The 23,499-nt window shown below is 43.1% G+C and overlaps 2 protein-coding genes across 2 annotated transcripts in view; one reads left to right on the top strand and one right to left on the bottom strand.

Moving 5' to 3' along the window:
* Positions 1–1,557, top strand: part of TM6SF1 (transmembrane 6 superfamily member 1) — a gene marked incomplete at its 5' end in the record, with an annotated part of 19,401 nt that extends 17,844 nt beyond the window's left edge. Inside the window, one exon of the mRNA XM_010289064.1 lies at positions 962–1,557. Coding sequence (XP_010287366.1) covers positions 962–1,153 — 192 coding nt within the window. The remainder of the gene's footprint in view (positions 1–961) is intronic.
* Positions 1,558–2,848: 1,291 nt separating this feature from the next.
* On the bottom strand, positions 2,849–20,795 carry LOC104622327 (hepatoma-derived growth factor-related protein 3). Its single transcript, XM_010289065.1, has 6 exons — positions 20,751–20,795; positions 17,988–18,064; positions 14,567–14,705; positions 13,104–13,262; positions 11,390–11,536; positions 2,849–3,915 (listed from the first exon to the last, which is right to left on the bottom strand). The coding sequence occupies exons 1-6, from the start codon at positions 20,793–20,795 to the stop codon at positions 3,910–3,912; spliced, it is 573 nt and encodes a 190-aa protein (XP_010287367.1). The 3' UTR covers positions 2,849–3,909.
* Between the last annotated feature and the right edge of the window lie 2,704 nt (positions 20,796–23,499).

The raw sequence follows: 23,499 nt of genomic DNA, 5'->3' as shown, positions 1-23,499 counted from the left end.
GCTGAAGCCAGAAAAGAGGACGTGATTTGGCCATAGCGTACTCCTCTGCGTTACTAAAATCCTGGTGTCCCTTCCTGTTCTGCTGAAGATCAAATAGATCTTTATCTGCTCAGATCTCCTCCACTGCTAACTAACTAATAATAAAAAAATTGGACACACAATAGTTAATGTGAATGAGCCGTGACTTGAAATAGCAGGTGACAGATGGAGACAAAAGACAGACTATCCTGACGCTTCTATCTTTAATGTTTGTTTATGCTAAAAATATGCTTCAGCCCAGCAAGCTCGTCTTTGCGTATCACCTTCACTGTAAACCTAACCTATACTTCAGAACCACCCCCAGCCCAAAATCCAAATATTGCAGGTGTTTTCTGAAATAATCAGGAGCTCTGGGCTCAGAATCTGGAAGACTGGGTTTAAGATAAAAAAGAAAACAACAAAAAAGACCCCTAACATAGCTTCCAAGGTTTTATTTTCTCATATTCAGAGTGAGCGAGTGTCTGTCTGCTTCCCATTGATGCCAAACACGATGCTCCTCACTAGGAGGCTGTGAGTCCTACCCCCACTACCGGGCGGAGGCTTAGGAGTGCAGATCCCTATGGTGATCCGCACTTTGGCGGCCACTTGCCTGGGGAAGGATCATGGACCCTGTTGCATGAATAAGCCCAGGGTGAAATCCTACACCTGATGTAGAGATCAGGGCCACCATGTGCATAAAATAAACCTCCTACCACGGTACTGACAGTTCCTCTTAGGCCTCTTACACCAAGATATTAATTACCTTAGTTTAGACTGTATTTTTATACCGCTGTGCAAAAGTATGATGGATAATTCTGGAATAAAAGGGTTGGCTTGGAAAATGTCACGAGAGATGCGTACTTGCATGCAGATTATGCTGTCTTTCCAAAATACACATCAGCGTTACCCTTTTTTTAATATATATGTTATATACACACCACAGGCTCAATTCTCCCATATTGGTGCTTCTCTTCATGCTCGAACTCCTTACATCTACAGAGTCCCTGAAGAAGCAAAACAGTTTTTTCTGATATTGAACATAATGTACGGGATCTTTCCCCAGCTGCTGGCTTACAGATGTGTCAACAAGCCAGAGTTTTTTATGAAAACAAAACAAGAAGAAAAAACGGAATAGCAAAGCTCCTCTTTTTGGCCACATATATAATTGGGTTGGGATGTAACTGAACTGCTCAAATGGAACCCAAATGAAGCCTGTAAGACATATAAAATCACACAATTGTGTAAAGTTGCACGGTCTTTTTTGTTTATCCTACTCAAAAAGGGAAAATAAAGACGACTGCCTTCAGTACCACTTCTCAACATTTTGACTTTGCGCGGCAGCGGGGTTGCTAATTCACATAGCGACTTTTCAGTAAGCTGCTTTGACAGTTCTAGAAATACTGCATGAAGTTTAGTAGTAATAATGATGTCAATGTTTAGCCTCCACACGCTGAAGAGTATCAGTGCTAGCAACCCTTATGCAGAGCTAGGGTAGAATGTGACGGTCAACGTTTTGAAGTGTCAGAAATTAACGTACATAACTCTGTCACATGCACATGTTTTATTTGTCAAAAAGTATGTCTTGTGGGTCAGCCTTGTTAAAAAACCCAAGAAATCTTTTAAGAAGCAATCAACTCTTATGGTAAGACTCCATATATGATAAGCAAATCATATAGTTTTGTTAGTTCTTTTAAGGATTCACTTCTGCAATTCTGGAAGTTAAGCATGTGCTTACTAGCACTTCTGCACCGGGCACGGAGGGCTCGTTCCCGTGAACAACCAGGCCTTGCGCTGTAGCATGCATTTGCAGAGAGGAGGGTTTTTTTGGCCGTGTTCTGCTCTGCAGCTACTTTTGCTAATGCCGTTGGGTCATCAACAAGTAGCAGCAAATACAGCGACCTTGGTTTGTGTAGCTGATGTTTCTATTTGCAATTACAACTATTTCTATGACTTCTACGTGTATTTATAGTAAAAGCAGGACAGTTAGTGCCTTTCTCACAGATGAAATTAGCTGATACTTTTTAACTGGAAACACTTTATTTTGGGATGTTGACTTTTGGGTGTTTTGATTTAGAGAATTTTCATTGTTTTGTTAAGCCTAATCGGTAGCAAGAAAGCTTCAGCTCATGCGCATGCGCGTTGCAGCCTGCACGAGGGGACTTCCAGAGCAGCAAGAAACTGGCGCTTTAGCAGTCTCCCGTTGAACACTGAGGTGCAGTTCACAGCAGTGCTCAGAAGAGAGAACCCACGGTTTTATACCTCCAGCCAAAGGGGCAGGTCCAAAATAACCGCCAGGCATCTCTGTCGGTGCTTCCTGGCCAAAAGGAACTTGGCAGTAGTTCCTCCAGCACCCGGCCTCCCTGGTGTGGGCTCCTCCCAAGTACGCTAGAATTCGGGGTGGCTCCACCCCAGCACGGCCTCCCAAGAAAACAAAGCCGGAGCCGCTGGGCTGCAGCAGGACATGCTGGCTCCCACACAGGGATGCGAGCCTCCCCTGGGACTTCTGATGTTCTTAAAGAAACTTTGAATACATTCAAGGTGAATTTAATAACCTCCCGTTATCCAGAAAAGGCAAAGTACAGAAAAAATAAAAGATCTCACCTGCACTTGTATCTATTATGGTCAACTCATGTTAACAGAATGTTTTGCTTTAATACTTGACTTACATTAATACCTCACATTATTACACGTATGAAGCCAAATATGACGCTAACTTAGTTGCTTACAACCTCAAACCTTACTCCCAATACACATTCCAATAAATTTATTCTGTAAAAACAATACATTTTTTTGTTTTCTTTTTGTTTTGTTTTTTGTTTTTTTGTTGTGGTTTTTTTAGTTTTTTACAGTAAACTCGTCAACTACAAACCTTGAATACGCAAAAGATGTTCCAAGGACAAGCATAACAAGGATTGATAAAACCAGACTAAATATGTTTTCACAATAAAAGCTGGCATAAAAATAAATAAAAATCTCTATTATCACAATAGCAACAATAATGTACACAGAATAATGGATCTGGAATGCTTACTTACTAGTCTAGTTCTATTTCCAAAAGGAAAAAAAAGCCAGAATGACAGCATCCTTTTTTAAGCCTTTCATTATTTAAAATTGATGTTTTCTTTTGGTTTCCCATAGGGTTCTATATCACAGTAAGCTTAAAAATGGAAAGCATCCAAATGAACAATTTCAAATTGTGTTGGCATTGGAAAAAATCCTTGTATTAATCTAAAGAAACACAAAAAGACTTTCACTAACTCCACATATAGGAACTAAGTCAGATAGTGTACATTACATCATGATTTTGAGAAGTATTAAGAGTATAACTAGCTAGGTACTTCTAATAAGGAAAGGTATTTTATTACATTATTGAACTTGGCGGTGATCTCAACTGAAGAAGAATTTCTTTTATGCTGGAAACTGATCAAAACTCAACAAAGTATGGATCTAGGGAAATTTAAAAGTATGTTTGTAGGTGGAAGATATTGTTGTAGTCTTGTATGGAGGGGACTCACTTCTAAGATTTACTTGTTTTTAAAAAAATGCTGATTTAGAATGATATAACTTGGAGTTACACCTTTTCTATCTAGAAAAGGAATCTAAAACATGTTCAAGTATGCGATATCTTCATAAACCTCAGCCACTGGTAAAGGGCAACTTCATGCAACCAAATAATATGAAAATCAAAAAGTAACCCTTAGAAAAAAGGGTAAAATGTCATTTCTGCAAACACAACAGATAGGAATGTGAATAATGTGCATACAAACTGGGATGCTGTTGATGGTACTAATGAACAGATGTGGTGACTCATATCAAATCCAAGAATATTAGACAACCAAACATGGTAACCTTCTTGTGTTTTCCCTTAATATTCAGCAGTCATTATGTTGGTTAAGTCTGAAAAAGAAAAGAGAGAGAGAGAAAAAAATATAACATTTAATGTAAGAAAAAACACGCTGCAACAAACACGGTACAATTAATGCTGTATTCCTGCACTTCAAAGTCACAGGTACAAGGAACTACCTGGTCTGTTTGAACAGAAATTTTCTTCTGAAGAAAACTGCTTATGTTACATCAGCTAGACATAGCACTATGAAATACTGAAGAACACAGTTTAAAAGTAAATGCTTAGGGCTTTATTCAAATAAGCAGCTTGAATCGTGTATGTTGGTTGGTTTATGTGTTCCCCAATCACTTAATTACGAATCTTGTAGTATACTTCACACACAACCAGATTTTGCATTTTTCCACTCACTAAATCACTGATACGCTTCACGCAAAAGCTGAGGCACTGCTGTATTCCCGAACGCCTCGCAGTGAGACGCCCTTTTGTTCAAGGAACTGAACGCTGAGCAAGGATGAGGAAAGGTAAAGGTTTTCACAGCGAACTTGGAAAGAGTTTGCCTTGGAGTTCACTGTCAGGTGATGACAGAAGAGGAAGAACTCCCGCTCCATGACTGAGTCAATGGAGTCAAGTCCAACTCCCGCTCTTGCTTCCACTGATACTAGTGGGAACAGGATCAGTCTGTCCTCATGTGATCATGGCAAGTGTCTCCAAGTCTCGGTGTCTTCACATTAAACAGAGAGAGCAAAACTCACCGACAGGCACAGGGACGCACTGCTTTCATCCAACAACATGAAGACATGCAATGCTACGTGACTACCTAGCCCTGAGCAAGACGTCCCCTCTCCTCTGTAAAGAATGCAGAGTGTGAATAGTTGTCCACCCACACCCTGACGGATGGAAAAAAACACAATATACAAGCAGTACGAAGGAATTAGTACTGTATTTGGTGTGATCATCCAAGAAAAAAACATCAAGGAATAAGGGAGGGTGTACAGGTAAAATCTGCTGGGGATGATGGAATTTTCATTTTACACAGGATCTGGAGTAGGACATAAAAAGAAGACATTTTAGCTTCCCTGCAGTAGCAGTTTGCTACCTAAGCTCTCTCCTGCTCTGGCCCATCACACCTGCTGTGTGGATGCCACAGCTATAGTGGACTATGCTGCTCTGTCCAAGGGCATAAGAGTGTACGAGTGCCCACTTCGCAGTCTGGGATCCCAGTCTGGTTGCTGCACCTCTGAACTAAGGGCTGTGGTTGTTCAACATGGTTCTTCTCTCCCACAACAAGGGGTTTGCAAACAGTAAGTAATGGAAACCTGCCCTTTCCGTGTGGGAGGTCCTGGTACATCCTGACGAATGACACATGATAAGGGGTTATTATAAAATGCTCAGGCATGTAAAGATGGCTTACAGGAACTGCCGGAGCCCTGCCTCCCCCCGAAAGGTGTATCAATGTGCTGCTCATCCAGAGCACCGCACCTCCATTGACCTCCCTCCCGTGTAAGGGTCAATGAGATGATTATACTTCCAGATGCTTTGGAGACGTGGCTTGGAGGGGTTCGCTGCCGTTTCTTTCCCTCCAGAGGGAGGTGCAGACACCCATTAAACCAACAACAAATGGTGAGTCAGTCAAACCATCCCTTCTGCTGAAGTTCCCAATGACAGCTGCTACCCAGCACTGACAGGCAGGACGGGCGGTGAAACAGTCCGGCCCTACGGTATTGCTCTCAGACCCAGTAAGGAAAGCCGTCCTTTTGGAGCATGAAACCTTTGCACTTACTAACAACGATTCCCCTCTAGGCTAAGGCCAGAAGGCTGGGTAAGCACCATTCTCACACGGGGCACTGGGAATATTAATACTTCCACTTCCCGGCATCTCACAGATATGTCTGTTGGGCCACGGTGTGGCACAAGAGGGACGACGATGAGCCAGGTATGCAAATCGTCCTCTAGGATTTTCACAGTGTCCAGCACCATCTTCCAGCATGACATACGTTTTGTCTCCCAGGCACGCTCCCAGGTGCCCCAGAAGTCAGCAGTTCTCTTCTCCCCAGCTGCCGTCAGCCCCCGGGGCCAGCGGGGCCGCACAGGGACATCGGCTCCTTCCCCTGCCCAGCAGGCGCTGTCAGGCCCCCGCGGCCGCCGCGCAACAGGGATGCGGCAGAGCTGAGCAGTTTCCATGGTCTCCATGGTTTCACGTCTCTTCAGAAACAGATCAACTCGCATCATCTTTGTTTGAACAAGTCTCTCGGCTTTACTGTAAAGATATGGTGCAACGTGTGCCACACTGACCAACGCTACTCCACACAAAAGAAAGAGCACAGAATCCGACTGATTCGCGTGAAAAATTTCAGTCATCAATAAAACTGAAGGACAGAGAACACAGAGAGCAGGGCATAAAACTAAATCCACAAATTGCCTTGGCTTTTTCTGGCACTGAAAATTCCTTCCTCAACAGTGTCTGGCAACTGACTCAGCCATCCTGCACTTTAAAAGCTTCGCTGCACGGGCAGAAGGGTAATTATTTTACTTGCTCGGTACAATCATTGTTATTCCATGTTGGTTTGACATCAAAATGGCTACAGGATTCAATGTACACAGAGATGCGAAGAGTCCATTTCATCTATTCTGGCTGCTTTAATCTCAACTTGCATTCAGACGTTTATGTTTCTCCTGAGTTATGTCCCATTGCTTTACTTAGCAGTGCCACTACCCTGAGCCATGCGAAGGCAGCAGACAACACCCCTCTCTACACCAGAGAGTATGCCACTATTTGATTTCTACATAGAAGTTTTTACTGTGCAATAGTTAAACACATTTTTACAAATGTTATCTTTTTTGGAAGGGTAGATTTTAACTTACCTCAAATTAAAAAAAAAAATACAAGACAGAAATAGGTACTGTTTTCATTTTCTGGAAAAATGCCCACATAAATGCTTTTACATCGAATAGAGCCCTAAATGCTATGCTTTTATGTTGATAAAACCCCAAACCTGTCATGCAGCATAACCAATGTTATTCTTGCGAGGTAAAGAAGGAAGAACAAAGGAACCAAACATCTCAAAACCACATCAGAAGGACACAATGAACCTGTGTTTCTCTGGCCAGTTTGGCCACACCACTTGTCTTTCACAGTGGTAACTGGAATTGTTGCTACCCCCCAAGAACATCACAACAAAAAATATGTCCTGGACACAGGCTGTTTTAAATATGTTCTCCCAATTGCAATAGTATCAGATGGCAGTAATTTTGGACCAGATTTTGATCCCCTTATTCATGCTGGCAAGCAGTCGCCTCCACAAATAGATCCACTGACTCCCATGTTAGTAACTGATTGTCAGTGTGAGTAAAAAGATCGCAGCCCTTTACCCCACTTTAATATTCAGGCGGCACCAGGAGCAAAAAAAATATTTAATTTCCAACAAATCTACGACTTTTCAAAGACTCAGCAAGATCATTCACCTCCTGAAAGGCAACCACATGCATCCCTACAATAAGAGAATGACTCATTTGCCAACACAATGTCTGGGCTGTAACTAAAGTAATGAATACCAAAAGAAAAACTTGCCACATACCCTGAGCGCTGACCTTAACATTCAAATAGTCCCTAACAGGGCAGGGACTACAACCAGCTTTCAAACGTCATTATATGGGTATCCAGAGAGTAAAAGTAAAAAGCAACTTAGGTGTTCAGTTATAAAGATTCAGAGTTACGCCAGCCAAGAACCAAACACACAAGTCACCGGAGATTTAAATGTGGAATGTAAATCTGCTGCCATGAATTCACTGATTTATGAGCTAATTTTGTACCATAGAAAGTAAACAACACAAAGCCATGAATATCTTTCCACTGGAATATTCCGTTTATGTGCTATTTTGAGAAATGCCAAACAATTTAGTATATAAGAGCAGCGGACTGTCATGGGGAGGTTCTGTGACTCTTGACTTGAGCAAACTCTGGGATGGGCTGTCTTACCTAATATATTATTAGTTAATTAATATTAGATAATAAACCCCTGAGGTTCAGGCTTTGCATCTTTCTGGGGAAGGAATCAGCTGAAGAACAGCAGTGACGGAAAGAGCTTCAGAAACAGGTAGTGGCAGGACACAATTATAAATTGTGGCTGAGTCTGAGGAAGCTAATGTCTCTTCTGTTGAGAGTGCCTGTAGTCCTCAAGAACAGTTGAGAAACTAAGGGATGGGGATAAAGAAAACAACGCAGCTTTGTCAACCCCAGGGATAAAAAAAAAAATCACAAGTTAAGCCGTTGAACAGTATGAAATTGGCTGAAAAAATATCATAGCTTTGGAAGTACTTTTATTTGCTCTGGGTTTTGAGTCTTTCGGAAGCCATCACTTCACATTTTCAAGCTTTCCTCTACCACCTGGAGGTTAGAAATCTCATTAAAAAATATAGGTGAAGATGCTGCTACAATCATTTGACTTCAGCCGTTAACCCTTCAAGAAGATCCCCATAATGCTGAGGGTGATTAAAAGGCAAGGGTCCTTCTGGCCTGAAGAAGGGAGTCGTCTCTTCAGCCTGCAGTCCAGGCATTACAAAACACAATCACTCCCTCGTTATTATTAGTAGCTTTATTAAGAGAAAAGCTGCTTGTGCCCTTTAGGCAACTCTTGTGTGGTCAGAGACCTGGGAGGTGCAGAGCACGGGCGCCAAAGGCTTTGCAGGACGCAGCCCGCGGGGAGCACCACAAGTAGGGCAGCTGAGCCCACAGCCTTCTGCCCACCTGCCTTCCACCGCCCTTCCCAGCCTCCATACCAGGCGTCTTCCAAGCAGCCGGTCACGGTGGCCAAACCAGGGGAATGGGACATGCCTGTCCTTGAGATCAGGGCCCTGAACTCTTGTTTTTCTTGTCTCTTTGCCTTCGTGGTTCCTTTCTACATTTATTTTGAAACACGTTTTTCCGGTGTGTCTCGCGCAGCCCCCAACACCCCACCTCCGGGGGAGGGAGGGAGGTTGCACCCCATTTTGGTGTGTTCTTGGCGCCATCTCATGGCCAGACAGCCGTCCTGAGGTTGGCTGGCCTCGCAGGAAGGCGAAGCGGTGGGTATGCAGCTCCTGTGCTGCACAGAGGCTGCCTGTTGTTGGTCCAGTGCTCTTCTCACAAGCTAAACGATTTTAAAGAGACCATAATCTCATGAACGATGGTGTGTTTTAGCAGACCTAGACATTCTTCTGAATTCATGCATTTGAAGAAGAGGACCAGATCCCAACTCTGCAGGCACATGTTGGTCTTTTTCATCCTTCCTTTCTACAGGAGAGACATCCAAGTGCATGGGCGACTCCCAGTCTGGATATCCAGCAGAATGTGGCTGCAGGACAGCCGGCCCTGTACCCCAGGAGGTCAGCCTAGACACACACTGTGTGACCGGCTGTTTAACACCAACTGAAAAAAAAAAGTCTGATTACTCTTTCCCTGAGTGCCTTGTGTCTGATGAAGGCATACCTTCTAAAAAGACACCTGGCCTGCCTTTGAGGACACCAGGAGGTGGAGTGTCCCCTCCTGGTCCTAGAAGAGAACTGCACTACTGACAAAATCTAAAAAGAAATGCTGAAGAGGATTTCCATGTGAAATGCTGATTCTGTGGCAGAAATGCTCAAGGTGAAATATCTGGATTAGAACATGAATTTCTCCAAATTTATCAGTGCTTTTATCTCAAGCTGCCCTTAAAACCATCTCTCCACCTCTCTTCAGTATGTGCTACTAAAACTCCACCTTTCCCATAATATTAAAAGCATCCAAGATCTAGTTAAAGAGTGGTCGTTCAAGTGTGAGGTCAAGCCCAAGTGCTGGGGTTTCAGAAGGCTGAGCAGAGCCAGCTCCTCATGTGGGTAACGGCAGCGTTGACTCTGAGTATTTCTGTGGAGTTGGTGCTGGCAGGAAGGACACAAAGACTGTTGACAATATTTCAGCACAGGGGCTGAAATATCTGCAATCCTGAAAATGCTGCAGAACACCACGATGTTGGACTCTACCTCCCAGTTACAAGTATGTCACATACAGAGGGAGGAGCCATATGAATGTCACCAGCCACAAAGCCAACATCCTATGTGACATTTTAGCCACTTAATCTGTGACTGACTAAACTCAGTGAGCATTTGGTCCTTACATGGACAACATGCCTGAAGTTCACAGACATATCCCTGTCACTGCCCTCCTGAACCTCTTGCCACCTCAAATGGACCTTATGGCCAGTTTTCTCACTCAAATGCCTATTTGAAGATAACAACAGTGTCACAGGGCTCACTAGCCAGAACATGGGCAACACCTGCACTACGCACTCGCCACACTCAGCAGCCCCAGACTCTCCAGTTGTGGGGGTGAGGTGCTGGGAAGGCACAGCCGGCCGTAGCGTCTCCTTGCATCAGTCTCTGGCTCGAGCCAGCTGCTCGTTCAGAGTGAATGGGAGAAGGTCAGGGCGTATTATCTTCCTGACCCCACGAGCCACAGACCAAAGCCTTTGTTAAGACGAAGAGCCAGAGAACACATACACTGTATCACAGAGAGACAAGGGGGAAGGAAGCTGTGTGAGGAGTCTTTAAGCAGGGGACGACAGCAGCTCCCCAGAGGTTGTGTTTTGTGAGAAAGGGTTGAGGCTGAGCACGCAGCTGGGTGCTAAGGCACCTCGGCAGTGTCAGATGAGAGCCTGTGCTGGCTGGCTTCCTCTCACACCTGGGGATTCGTGTCACTCAGCAGCTCCTGTGACAGCCCAGCCCGGCTGCTGGCCACGTGGCAGAGCCTTGGCATGGGAGCCGCACAAGAACTGGTTCTGAGCCGGAGCTGTAGTTGCTGGAGCAGGGAGGCTTGTGCTGCTCCAGAGGCACAGAAATAGTAGTGGTTGTTAAAGGAGCCTGACCAATTCCCATGACAATTCCCCTGCTCTGCAGCCTTCCTGTCTGTTGTTGTGGTCACAAAAAAGTAATATTGATATGAACACACAACTGACACAAGCACACACAAGGAGATCACATGAACCTGCTCTGGAGCAGACTGTATATCCCCTCCCTGAAAGATCATAACCCAAGCAGGATCTGCTCTAAAACCCACAGTATGCAGAGTCTTTAATGTGCACATGAACCCTCATGAACTCCGAAGAAGTCCGTAGGATTGCACAGATTTTAAACAAGTGTGAAAGGATAAGCAGGCTCCCACTGTTTAGTGAGCCAACATGCATTATGCAAACAGTCTGATTCTGCTCTCACATCAATTTTGCATCATTCCAGCTCCTGGTTTTCAGTAGTTACCCTGAGCTGACATCCATGCAAGTGTTGGAACAAAAATAATGCTTGTAAGTATCTTTTCTCATTTAGTTGTTTCTCTAGAGCAAAATTTATACCAGTGCAGGGTCCAGCCCCATGTTTCTGTTCTAGACACATTCTGAGCACTGAAGTGCCACGTAAAAAGACTGCACGTGGTATGCACCAATGCAGTGCCTTTCACCCCTAGCTCCAAAGGCCCCCGGTAGCAAACTGCATGGGAAATGAATTACATTAACAGAAGATTACCCCTTCACTGGTTTTCTGCAAATCTGAAGAAGTGTTTCTTGTGTCATTGCCTGCGTCCCCAGCATCAGAGCTGCTCTTATTTTCTTCCTCTTTGCAGTCCTTATCATCTTCATCTCCAGGAGATTTCCGTGACTGCTTGGAGGACTTCTAAAACGAGCAACAACAGAGTTTAAAAGTAAAAACTGAGCTTCAGCCATAGAAAGACACTTTTGTAATGTATGTGAAATACCGTCTGATCATGTGGTTCCTTGTTCAAGGTGAATATTGGGGAGGATATGTCAGGTGAAAAGTGTTTTTAAGGTGAAGTAGTTGGAGCTACTGCCATCAGTGAACCAAAAGGAGAAATTCTGTGTTCAACACAGGTTAGCAGCACAGTTGACTGTAAAGCAGACAGAGTAATAGGAGATGGGTATTAGTGCCGGGTCACCTGTAGGTTTTGTTAGTTAATGAAACAGATGGTGCCAGCTTGACAAAAGTTTTGATTAAACACAGAGATGTAAAACGAGAATAACATTAGCAGAGCTGCTTTCCATACTTTTTTTAGTGCTGTCAGCTTTAATATATTAACATTAAAGCCATGTGGAACCAATACATCTTTTCTGCTCCCTTTATGTTATGCAATTCTACAGTACAAAAGGATAAATTGTGGCATTAAGCCACCATTTTCCTAATCCTCTGTTTGCCCAGTCTTCTGGAAAGAAGATGGTAGACCAGACCTGAATTTCTAATGTAAAACACACAAAGGGGGTGAAATTACTTAATACATTTTGTTCAGTGGATGAACCACGAAAACTCACGCTCTCCCCCAGATTGAGCCTGGATCAGATTGCTTGCTTCTTTTCATTTCATTTAGTTTTCACTTTCAGAGAAGAATAACATGAATGTGAATGTACGTGACTCTGCCACACTTTCCACATTTTTTAAGCAAAGTACAGACCTGGAGGCACACAGAGAAGTGACTATAATGTTGCACCCTTTCACTCAGGTGACAAGAGAGAAGCGTATCTGAACCCAAAGTTGTCACTATGCAGGTGATTATGTTCACCAGGCATTATTAGGCAGTCTGAAACACATTACTCTTAGCTTCCTCATCTGTGCTGTTACTTAGATATTAACAGGGCAGGTAGGTACTACAATGCAGGTCTTTCATCTACAAATTGAGTGCCCTACTTCCCTCCTTAATGAATTAGTTCATCCTCCCTCCCATTATGCATCCTGTACTGAAGTATTTTACACTCAGCTGCAAGAGGGGCAGCTGAGCACATCTGGCCCTACCATATCTTTTAGCATGGCATCTGGGACTCACACTGGAGACGGGAGAGGGAAGCTTGAATTCTCCCAGACAGGAGCGAAACCTGAACTCATGTCTCCCAGGAGACACACTCCTAAGGTTTTTTTTTCCGTTCTTCATGAGGAAATACCTATCTAAGATGATCAAACCTATCAATCCATCTTTCAATGGATTTTCTTTCCGGCCCTTCTGAACTCCTTCCCATACCTTCAGCTCCTGCTCAAAGTGTGGGCACTAGGACAGGGCAGAGTATTTCAACTGCTGTCTCACCAAGGCTGTCTACAAAAGCAAGCGTGCTTCCCCCTGCCTGTTTGAACACCACCATTATGGTACTAGAATCAAAATGCTAAAGAAGGAAGAACAGATTGCCATATTCTCATTATAAATGCACATGGGTAACAATGGAAAAACTTAGAAGATAACCTTTGAAGTGTAGGATTTTTTCCGTTTTGAGCCTGCTTTTTCATTCTTTCTTTTTCCTTTTCCATCCTCTTCTACCCGATCACCTTCCTCCTCACTGCTGGCATCTGCTGTATTTCCTCCTTCTCCTTCAGTTTCTGATGAGCTCTGTTGCTGAATTGCCTTTAAAAGAACAATAAGAATACCAATAATAATATAAACAACAAAAATATCACTAAAATCTATTACTTAATTTTTGTTTTGTATTGGAGACAGAAATACTGGTAACAGACAGCTTATGCTTGAATCACTATAGTCAGGAAGAGCTCAGGTTATTGCAATTGTCAAGAAAAAAGGCTGCAAAGGCAATTTGCTCAGTCACCACTTGAAAACAGTTATCAGATGCAGATTCTGGGATAGCATGTTCTGAAGGGTTTACACAGAAACAGAAGATCTGATAGCAAAGACGTGTTTGCTGGAGAACTAAGGGTTGTTCTGTGGAGAGGATTGGCATGTCCTGCTTTGGGCAAAACTACGGAAACTTTTAGACTTGTGCTGCAATAAGAGAGACTTATTCAGGGGAGAAGACAGGTCTTACAGAACCTCCCAAAGGGTAAGATCTCTCTGTTAGGAAAAAGCAAACACTGACCAGAAGGCCGAGAGCTCTTTGACAGTCCATCTCCCACAGACTATTCACCAGGTTTTTTTAAATCCCCAAGTGTACGCAAAACATCTGCAGGGCTGAAAATGTGAAACAGGAACTGAGAGGGGCAGCAGCTTGTCTGCAGGTGGTCCGTATCTCTGGTTTGTAAGGTTTTGTGCTAATAATGTAATAGGTGTTTGCCTTCTTTCGGAGGTGATTTCTGCCTTCAAAGGACCACATTTATTTAATGAGAAAAGTTCTTTGGTTTTATACAGCCCACCAACTACTCTTCTCCCCCTCCAGCTTCACTGACTTTTTGCTCCAGACATCCAACAGGGAGAGCTGTTGCACAGCAGCTACTATCTCGTAACAGCAGCTTAAACCTCCACCTTCTCATCCCTCACAACTTTGGCAGTGCTGTCCTACATGTTATACATTATCAATGTAAAAATCAAAAGTACAGTGGCCTTAAGGTCTGTGTAAAATACACTGAATCTGATATAAACATAAACAACAGAAAGAAGTCAGAAATTATTCATGTTTATACTGGAATAAATAAAACCTTCCATTTTTAATTCAACTAAATCTGCTACAGAATTTTCCACTTCACCACCCCAGAATATCACAGAAAGCAACAGACTCTGTAGCATGAATAAGGTTCAATTTGTCACAGAGTGCAAGACCACAGTTGTCTTTACATTACACCATTACAAAAGCTGTGAAACTTTCTAGCTCCACCAAAACCAGGACCTGCCACATCACTCATACAACGTTTACATTGACAAGAAGTCTTCAGAGAAGAAAACAAGAAAGATAAGGAGGAATAGAAGTAAAAGTAGTTTACCTGATAGCCAGTAAACTTTACGCCAGGGTTGTTTTCTATTTCCCACAGGCCTTCATTAAATCCTTTTCGCTTGTTCGACTTCCCAAACTTATCTTTATATTCTTTATATGGGAAAAGGTCTTTGGGCCCCAGGAACGCACTGCATTTTAACACAGGTAACATTCAAAAAAGGACTTAACGTCTTCAAAAAAACCTAAACACATTAACAGTGCAAATGTTTTCCCTCGTCTTCTGCTCATTCCATAATTTCTTTTTCAGTTTTATTTACTTATTTGTTTACTTACTTATTTAACACACTGGCTTTGAGTTACTGCTGTGAGTCTGATTTAATGGATTGTCTCACCATTCAGATGTTTGATGTTGCAAAATCATGCTGGGTCTCTCTAGAAACAACCTAAACAAGTCTCATTTATTGTATTAACTACTGCTGGGAGCTGGCACTTGAACAGTTTATGAAAGGGATTATATGACGTAATTGCCTGCGATAGCAAGGGACCAAACTTCCAATCCTATGTGTTACAAATAAGAAAGACCTAAAAATGCCATATGAAAAGTTAAAGCATGTAAGGAGTGCCTAGAACCCATAAGCCAAAACTTATCACTTGTACTACTGGACAGAAAAAGCAGTGGCATTTGTTACTCTCTATACTGCCAGTAAGCCTGGGAGCATCTTTCTTGGAATAAGCCTCCCCATGCTAGATTCTGTGCAAACACAATAACAATGTTCTCTTTCCCAAAAATCTTATAATTTCATATAAGACAAGAACAATGGGTGAATATAGGCAGATGAGTAATACAAGGAAACAATGAGACACACAGGGTGCTTGTGGCCAAATTGTTTTTTAGACAGCACAGCAAAGGAGGGATTTTGTGCTCTGCCGCTGCAGAAGTCAGCTATGCACTGGGCCAACTAATTTCAGGCACAATGCAAGGAAAAATAATTTAAAGAGAGTGGTAATTTATCCTGCTTTTTTGACATACTTCACAGTAGAATTCTAACTTCTTATATAAAACTGAAGAAAGCATAATTTCCTTTTCATTGGGTATCTATATCCAGTGTGTTTACTGTGGTATCTATATCCAGTGTGTTTACTGTGCTCTGTATCATGCTACTGGGATGGCTAATTGTAAGTTAAATTAAAAACAGTGAACGCAAAAAAAAAACCCCTCATTCCCACATGGAAGATTCTATGTCACCAATGACCGGAGCTGAGCAAGTCACAGTGTTCTTCACTATAATCACTGTCCTACTTTCCTGATGATCTTTGCAATTAACGTTAACTCTATGGTCTCCGTTACCATGAGATCTTGGAGCTTCACCATTTACAACACATTTATTCTTGTAGCATCCCCACAATGTTGGGAAGTTGCCCTTTTTTGCAGATGGGCTTCTGAGGCACAGAGATCTGCCCAAGGTCAAACTCAAACTGATGGCAGGGTACAGAGGAAAACCCAACTCTCTTCAGTCTCGGTCTAATACTTTAATCACAGGATCGTATTTCTTCCTTGCTGTAAACATTATTTCAGATTAATGGCTGATTTATGCCCTAATTCTTCCCAGCATTCATGAATGTGCAAAGTTTCATTCACTTAAATCATCCCACTGGCCAAGAAGTTTGCCAGTATAGAGCCAACTGGTGGCTAAAGGCATCAGATGACAAGTCTCTGGGGAAAGAGCTTCCCTTTAACTACACAGGAGACAGAACGGTATCCACACTCAGTTGTGTCATTGAGAAATATCTCAATTATATAATTACAAAGCCAAGAATGCATTTCTACCTGAAAGCCAAACAGTGATTTCCAAACTAAAATATTACAGGCTACAATAAAGCAAGGGATATGAATAAATTATTTTATCTATGCTTTTGCTAATACTAGGAGATGTCTCCTTGCCAAAAATACATACAAACAGTTCTAACACAAATAACAAAGGAAAACTGCATGAAACTTAGCATGAGCTTGCTTAATTTAGCTCAACGTCATGTATGGAAATGCTTCAACAGCCTTTTATGTATAGTAAACACTGAAAAATTGTCTACATCCTTGTCTGAAATACCTTCATTGCCACAGGGAGAGTATAACAGTTTACACTGCTCTGCTATGAAACTAAGGAGTTGCAATCTACAGTTCATTTTAACAATAACACTTTTAAAATCATTAAGGTAGTAACTACAAACCATTTTCGTGTTTCTGACGTTACAGTCAGATCATGGGCTAACAAAATCCAACCCAAAAGACACTAGTAGTTTGGGATTCATTCATTTCAGAATAAAAGTGGTCAGAGGTTTTTTTCTCAAAATGTTTCTCGATAAAAATGTTTCAGTTGAAAAAAAAATTTACATTTTGGTTTCTGATTTTAAAGCACCATAAGTATATCTGAACTTCATTCTTTTTAGATTATTTTGTGACAGTAGTAGCAGATCACAATATACCAAAATATCAGGTTGTTTCACTACCGCAATGGGAAGAAATATTTTAACTAAAGAAAGGCTATTTTGATCTTTATTAAGCAGAAAGTGCCTTTAAAGATTTTTAAAACAAAATGTGACGTATGAGCTATGGGGCTTATTACGTTCTGGAATGTTAAAATTAAAAAATAAACTATAAGTTTTAAATAAAGCTTCAAACCTCTAAAATTGAATTTAAAATGTAATCAGGATTTCATTTTTCTATTTTTCGAGGAATTCTAGAAAACATGTTCCCTGCAAGTGGGGAAAGAAAAGTTTTAAAATGTAAACATTTCATGCAAAATGGAAACGGTGATTTATTTTTTTAAACTACCTTAGACATAGTTTAAAATAGACATGCATTGTAATTTTGAAACTGTACTTTGTAGCAATTACTACGAGACCTAGCTTACTCTTTCTGATCCCTCTCCTTCCCTATGAGCTCAGCCAGCTCAGTTCTTCTATCACTTCTGAGAGCTCCATCCTACAACATCCCCAGCACAAATCCACAGGAATGCATATATTTTAAAGCTATGTGAGGACTGCGTAAGGCTCCGGGGTCTGTTTCCTTTCATTTTACAAACTCCAAGTGAGTTCTCACACAGGGCACAAACCCAAACGTGTCTGAATACAGCAGCCTGATCTCTGCTGAACATCCAAGGAAAAATGTTTTCCCTGCATCTGAGTTCAGGTGACCCTTTAGCAAATTTATGCCAACGCTTTTCTTTATGGGAAACCCAGGCACTTCTTATTATTTATGCTTAGACCATGGTATACCATCCATGCAGCAATGTTCCCACCTACTTTCAGGTTTCACTTCCAGGTATTAATACAAATGAACTGGGCTCACAGGACCTATCTCTATGTTCCCAATGGCTTCAGTCAGGATTTGTTCCAATAAAATCAGTGGAGATGATGTTAGCTACAGTGGAAGAAGACATTTTCAAAGGAGAAGATCATGTACATTCACTTACGTTTCATGAGTCCCAAAAAAGAAGATGGGGTATTTATTTGCTGGAGGCTTCACGGCTCCTTCAGGGAGTTCATCAATCTATGAGACAGAAATGGAAAAAAGATTATTCCCAAATGTGGTGTCCCTCGTCCAAGAATGGTGGAAACCAAGCCATGGAAGTGCTCGTGCAGGTATCCCCCGCGCCCGGGAGGTCCCACTGTGTGCTGGGGTAGGGAAGGGAAGATGGTTGCTGATTTTTCAGGCCGGCATGTCAAAGTCAGCATAGGACAGAAACACTACAGGGAGACAACAGAAGACCAAGGAGCAGACAAAAAGTTTTAATGATTTCATGGGCACTATAATACAGAGAGGCAATAAAATCAAGTCTGCTTAAGTTAAGTGCTAACTTCAGATGCTGCCTCATCAAAGGCACCGAAGCCCAGAGGGTAATGCTGTCTGTCTCACACAGCCACCCGAATAACTTCTGCAACAAATGGGGAACAGATGGTATCTCTGAGACTCTGCAGCCGGAAAACCGGACAATGTCCCATCGGTGCTTCCTGGTGGCGATGGTGGTACCCAGTGTAAAGTGCCTAACACACAGCAGGGAGGAGGGCCTGGAACTCTCCTTCCTCTGCAGCACCCTAATAACTGCTTGTGGTCACCACTCCCCTCTATACTCCATCTCTTCTTTCACATTTTATCCTTGGCCTTATATTTCTCAATATACAGCTGCAGAGCAGCTAAGGGAGGGACGGGGAGAGCGTTCTCCTGAGATACAGCTGGGACTGGGACAAATCCCTCAGGCTGAGCAGTGCCTAGAGCCCATCTACGCATGTCTGAGTGAGAGCGTTGGTCACGAGGCAGGAGGTTAGGCCCATGACTTAGTCTTGTCCATATCTAATTTTTCAGTCCCCTGCAGAAAAAACAGAGTCCAGGTGCCTACCCACATAAACCAGAAACACAGCACAGCTTTAAATTAAGATCTAAGTGCCCGCCTTCCCAGAAACGGCACTTGTGAGCATATGCGGGCATCCAAAATTAAGTGTCCCGAGGACTCTCTGGCTAAGAGGGGCCCTAATGAATCTAGGTATCTATAGGGCAACACCAGAGAGCAGGTGAATGGCCTGCTGCCCGGGTCTTGGGCAACTCAATCTCAACATAAGCATATGGAATCCTGCCAAATGTCACTGGAACCAAGAGCAAAGTGCTGACATACCAATGCTATACAAAATCTGCTCCTCGGCAGAGCACAGGGATGGAACCTGAATGTTTTCACTCAGGAGGCCAGGCCCACATGTGCTTTCCTTCTCTCTTCCTGCCGAAGGACCCCAAACACTGAATTCTTGTTGATTAATAAACACCAGATTGTTTTCAAAGGATGTTCTCTTTCACTGTAAAGCATCTGCTGGCTACGTAGCTCTCAAAGGAGTATGAGCTTTCAGAAGAATTCAAGTCCTTTTGGTCTTTCTGCAAAGACACCCATTGGGGACAGAGAAACCAGAGCCACATGCGGAGCTGTAACATCACAGGACTCCTTTCTGCAAAAGAAATGGATGCCTATCTCTTAGGTCTAAGCAGAGCATTCTCCGAAGCTACGCCAAAATCGGGGGATATAAGAGCACTCCCAAACCATTCCCTGCCTCTCTTCTGGGGCATGACTGAGGGGTGTGGATGGTGGGGCTCTGGTATGCTGGGCCATGTGTCACCATGCACTCGTTGCCCAGCATGGTCTGCAGGAGACAATCTGTGATGGTCAGAGGTGTCACACACCTTGTGGGCACAGCAATTACCCAACTTCTTTTACTTAACAAAGCTAATGAATTGATAAATAAAAGGAGAATCTGTTCTTTAAATGCACATAGAAGGAAGATACACACTGAAGGAAGATGGAAGCGTGCATTCACTTCTGTCTCAGCTGTGTGTAAGAACAAACTGAAACGACATGAGAGGTTGTGCAGTGTCCTTTGCATCATCAGGAGTACATACAGGAAAGACTGCCCAAGATATTTTTTAGAACTCATCATTTTCTGACGTTAACTATTTGGTTTTAAGTAAACGCCCATAATGTGGTTACTTGCTCACTAATTTATGATTTAAATGCAGGTATTAGACTATAACAATGATAAAATGACTGCAGAGGAAAAACACTGCAACTCACTTTACAAACTGGTAGCAAGTCAGGGAGATAGTATGTCCCACTCTGCAACGCATTTTATGCCTCCTTAAATATGGAAGTGCCTACGCGTCAGACCAAAAAAGGCTGTGCTGGCAGTTTACCAAGTACGGGGGTAATATACCTCAACTGTCTGGATGCCACAGACGTCTTCCTCTTTATTATGACAAGGAAAATGTCCAGAGAGATACTAGACCCCAGAAAAATGTGGACTCCCGCGACTGGGACAAACGATGTCTGCTGGGACTTGAGCGCGAATCTCATTTGGCTGCTTGAAACACGGCGCCAGCTCTGGGCTGCATTACAGAACAGCGCAGTCCAGCCACTGTCTCAGCCCTTTAAGAACTTCTCATGAAATAAAGCAAACAGCTGTAAATGATCAGTAGAGCGGAGGAATGAAGACATGCTTAGTAGGGAACGCTGATCAGAAGGGAATGGGGATCTTACATCACACAGCGTGCTATGCTCCAAAGCAGCGAGGATCTTCTCCTAAGCAACATCCCAAGTGGAGTTAAGCCTCATGTTGTATTCCCAGCACTTTATAACTGTTAGCTAAGGGGCAGCACCAAATTAACAAAGGACAGCACACACATCCATCACGCCTCTCACCTGCTCCCCATTTTGTGGCATTTTTATGCCTTTATTCATCCGCATATCCCCTCTGACTATGTATCATCACAGGAGACGGTAAAAAAGCTTTTCATAGCTTTTGAAAGTTGGCATACATATACAAACACATGCAGTATAAATCTGCGCTAAACAGCCCAAGGATAGACGGTTAATGCTCCCACTCTAACATTTCACTCCGCAGCTGAGGTCAAGACTTTTCCTGCCTTCACTGATTTTGCTGTGAGCTCCCCAGCTCTCAGGCTTATGTCACTGGTCCTGTAATGAGGTTGAATATGAAGTGACAGTGCTATCTTACGGCCATTTAACTCCGTGGCAAAAACTCCAAGGGATTTAGTGAAAGATGAGACCCTCTCTGCCATTAGGAAAGATCTCTCCCTTTTTTACCTGTTTCACATGAATCCCTGCATTAGATACCATGACAGCAGAGTTTGCACAGTCCACCCATTCCCAGCAAAACCACCTTAGCCCTCGGTGAATGCTGAGCCCCTACGTGCTCATTTTAGCTGCAGAACAACCCCAGCACTCCTTGGCGATTGCTGCTGTTTTGTTAGGAACAGAAAGCAAGCGGTGCAAGCAACCATACTGCAGCCTCCTGCTGCTGCACTCAGTCACAATTTATTCCCATCCTACAAGATGTTTTGGTTAAATACGCTGAAGATTTGGTTCCGATATTTTTCCCCATATCAGCAAGATCAAAGACAGAGCGGGAGGGAGAGAAAGAGAGCGAGCATGTGAGCACAAGGGCGAGAAAAGCATCACTGCTTCGAACCAGGAACAAAAGAGATAAGTGCACCCATACTAGGACACAGTGTTGTAGTCACAGAAACCTCACTAATGACTAAAGCATCTGTCTATCAGAGAGCCAGCCTGCGATTGCACTGTGCTCCTGGAAGGAAACAAACAGATTCTAAAGTGCCCGTTATAACCTGCAATCAAACAGGAGATTCGTCCCCTCCTGAACCAGAGCAGACAGTGGGCTGGAGCCTGCTGCCACAGAAACCTGAGCGAGCAGCGCATGGCGTGCACATCTGATATGTGCATCAGCAACATCATGGGCAGCCGCTTTAATTATGGCTAAAATTAAAGCAGGTGGTTTCACATTTCGAGTTTTATCCCCTTTGCTCCTGTCGCTGTCATCTGCTTAATGAGTAACAATTGCTTTCTTTTTGCACAACCTCAGCAGAGCTGCACTTCCCAGCATTTGTTTGCCAACCAAGCAGCAGAGCTTCAAAGACGTAACTGTGCTTTTTTTTGCGTAAACAAATGCCAGGCTTCTAGGGTCAGGAACACTGAACAGAAAATCCAGCCTGTACCTCTCAAACCAGAGCAGGGCTTTATCAAATGGTGTTGCTAGGGACTACCAGTGTTCAAGTAAGAAATCCGTCTCCTTACATTGTCTTTTACAGGCTAGGATGTACACGCAGCCCGAATAATTTTCTCTCAGTGGCGCTGAGTAGCCGCTGACTTCTCAGGTAGTATTTCCAGGTGGTCCTCACGGGCTGGGTTTGGCAGTACTCACACTGCAACACTTTCTTCCCAGTTGCCACGAGGCTAGGGACCCTGGGGAGAGAGGCACTGGCTGGGTTGGACTGGAGCTGCAGAGCCGCAGCCCTGCGAGGAGGAGAGTGCAGAGCTGCCCTCCGAGAACAACAGTGGCTCCCAGAAGCACAAATCATCGCCGTGCCTGCCTCTGGGATAACGTGGCATATTCCAGACAGGCGGAGGAGCTCCCTGGGAGGGCTGGTGCAGAACCAGAGGAAGCTGTACCCCTCCTGGGTGTTCTGCTCTGCAGAGCTCTACATTCCCTGCAAAATGGGAAACATGTCTCTCCAAGACACAGAGAAAACAGCAAGCTTTGTCTCTCTGCTTGTCTATGTAAAGCAGCTTTCTGTGGAGGTTTACGTTATTGCAGCAGTCAAGAAAGGGGCAGTTCTGCCCGTCAAGGCAGAAGGGCATCCCAGATGCGTCTTCTTCCACTCAGAAGGACAGCAGGTGTCATGTTGTATGGCTACCACAAAATCTCTGTGCTGGGGATAAGCTGCTGTTCAGAAGCAGGAATTCCAGGCTGTCAGGGTGGCTTTTGGACCAGACCCTGTTCCATTATGTTCCAACAGAATTTTACACTGAAAAAAAAAGTATTATGCAAAAATGTCTATCATGATGGCCCACATGTACAGACAAGAAAGCTTTACTTCAGCATGCAGAGATGCTTATGTGGGTATTGAAACCACAAGTCCTTTTATTTTGCAAAGAGAGGGAATTAAAACTGCAGAGCAGTAATCACTGATTGTTTTGACATACTGTAAATGCCTTTGATTGGCAAAAGCACACAGAAGCATTGCAGAGATCAGTATCTCCCACTGAAATCCCTGGAGTCACTGCACAGCAGTCGAGCAAAGGCCTATAGTATTTTTGCTGCAAAGTGGTTCAAGTTGCTTATTATTGCCCAACACATGCAAGCAGCTTGATCTTTTGCAGTTAGCTTATTAGCAAAACTCTAGATGGATAAAAGCAATACTCTTCAAAATCCATTATTAAAATAGGGTATTTTGCTTTTCTACAATGTTTTTATTCAGATGGATTTAATATGCTTTTTAATAGCTAATGCTACTGGGAGTCAGCAGTATGGCAGTATTTTTTCTAAACCATTATTTAAAATACTGTTCTGTAAAATATTATTTTTTTTCTCCAGAAGATCCTAAAATGTAAAAAAAAAAAAAAAAAAAGA

This window comes from Phaethon lepturus, unplaced genomic scaffold (genome assembly GCF_000687285.1).
Source record: "Phaethon lepturus isolate BGI_N335 unplaced genomic scaffold, ASM68728v1 scaffold18096, whole genome shotgun sequence".
In the NCBI taxonomy this organism is placed as follows: domain Eukaryota; kingdom Metazoa; phylum Chordata; class Aves; order Phaethontiformes; family Phaethontidae; genus Phaethon; species Phaethon lepturus.
This window is presented reverse-complemented; position numbering and strand designations above follow the sequence as displayed.

What these genes read in the sequence shown, in the direction of transcription:
- LOC104622327 (XM_010289065.1), bottom strand. Translation starts at nt 20,795, where the DNA reads ATGCGGATGAATAAAGGCATAAAAATGCCACAAAATGGGGAGCAG. An exon ending in TTTTTTGGGACTCATGAAAC is followed by an intron (nt 14,706 to 17,987) that starts GTAAGTGAATGT and finishes GTTAAAATGCAG; the next exon opens with TGCGTTCCTGGGGCCCAAAG. An exon ending in AAAAATCCTACACTTCAAAG is followed by an intron (nt 11,537 to 13,103) that starts GTTATCTTCTAA and finishes TGCTCGTTTTAG; the next exon opens with AAGTCCTCCAAGCAGTCACG.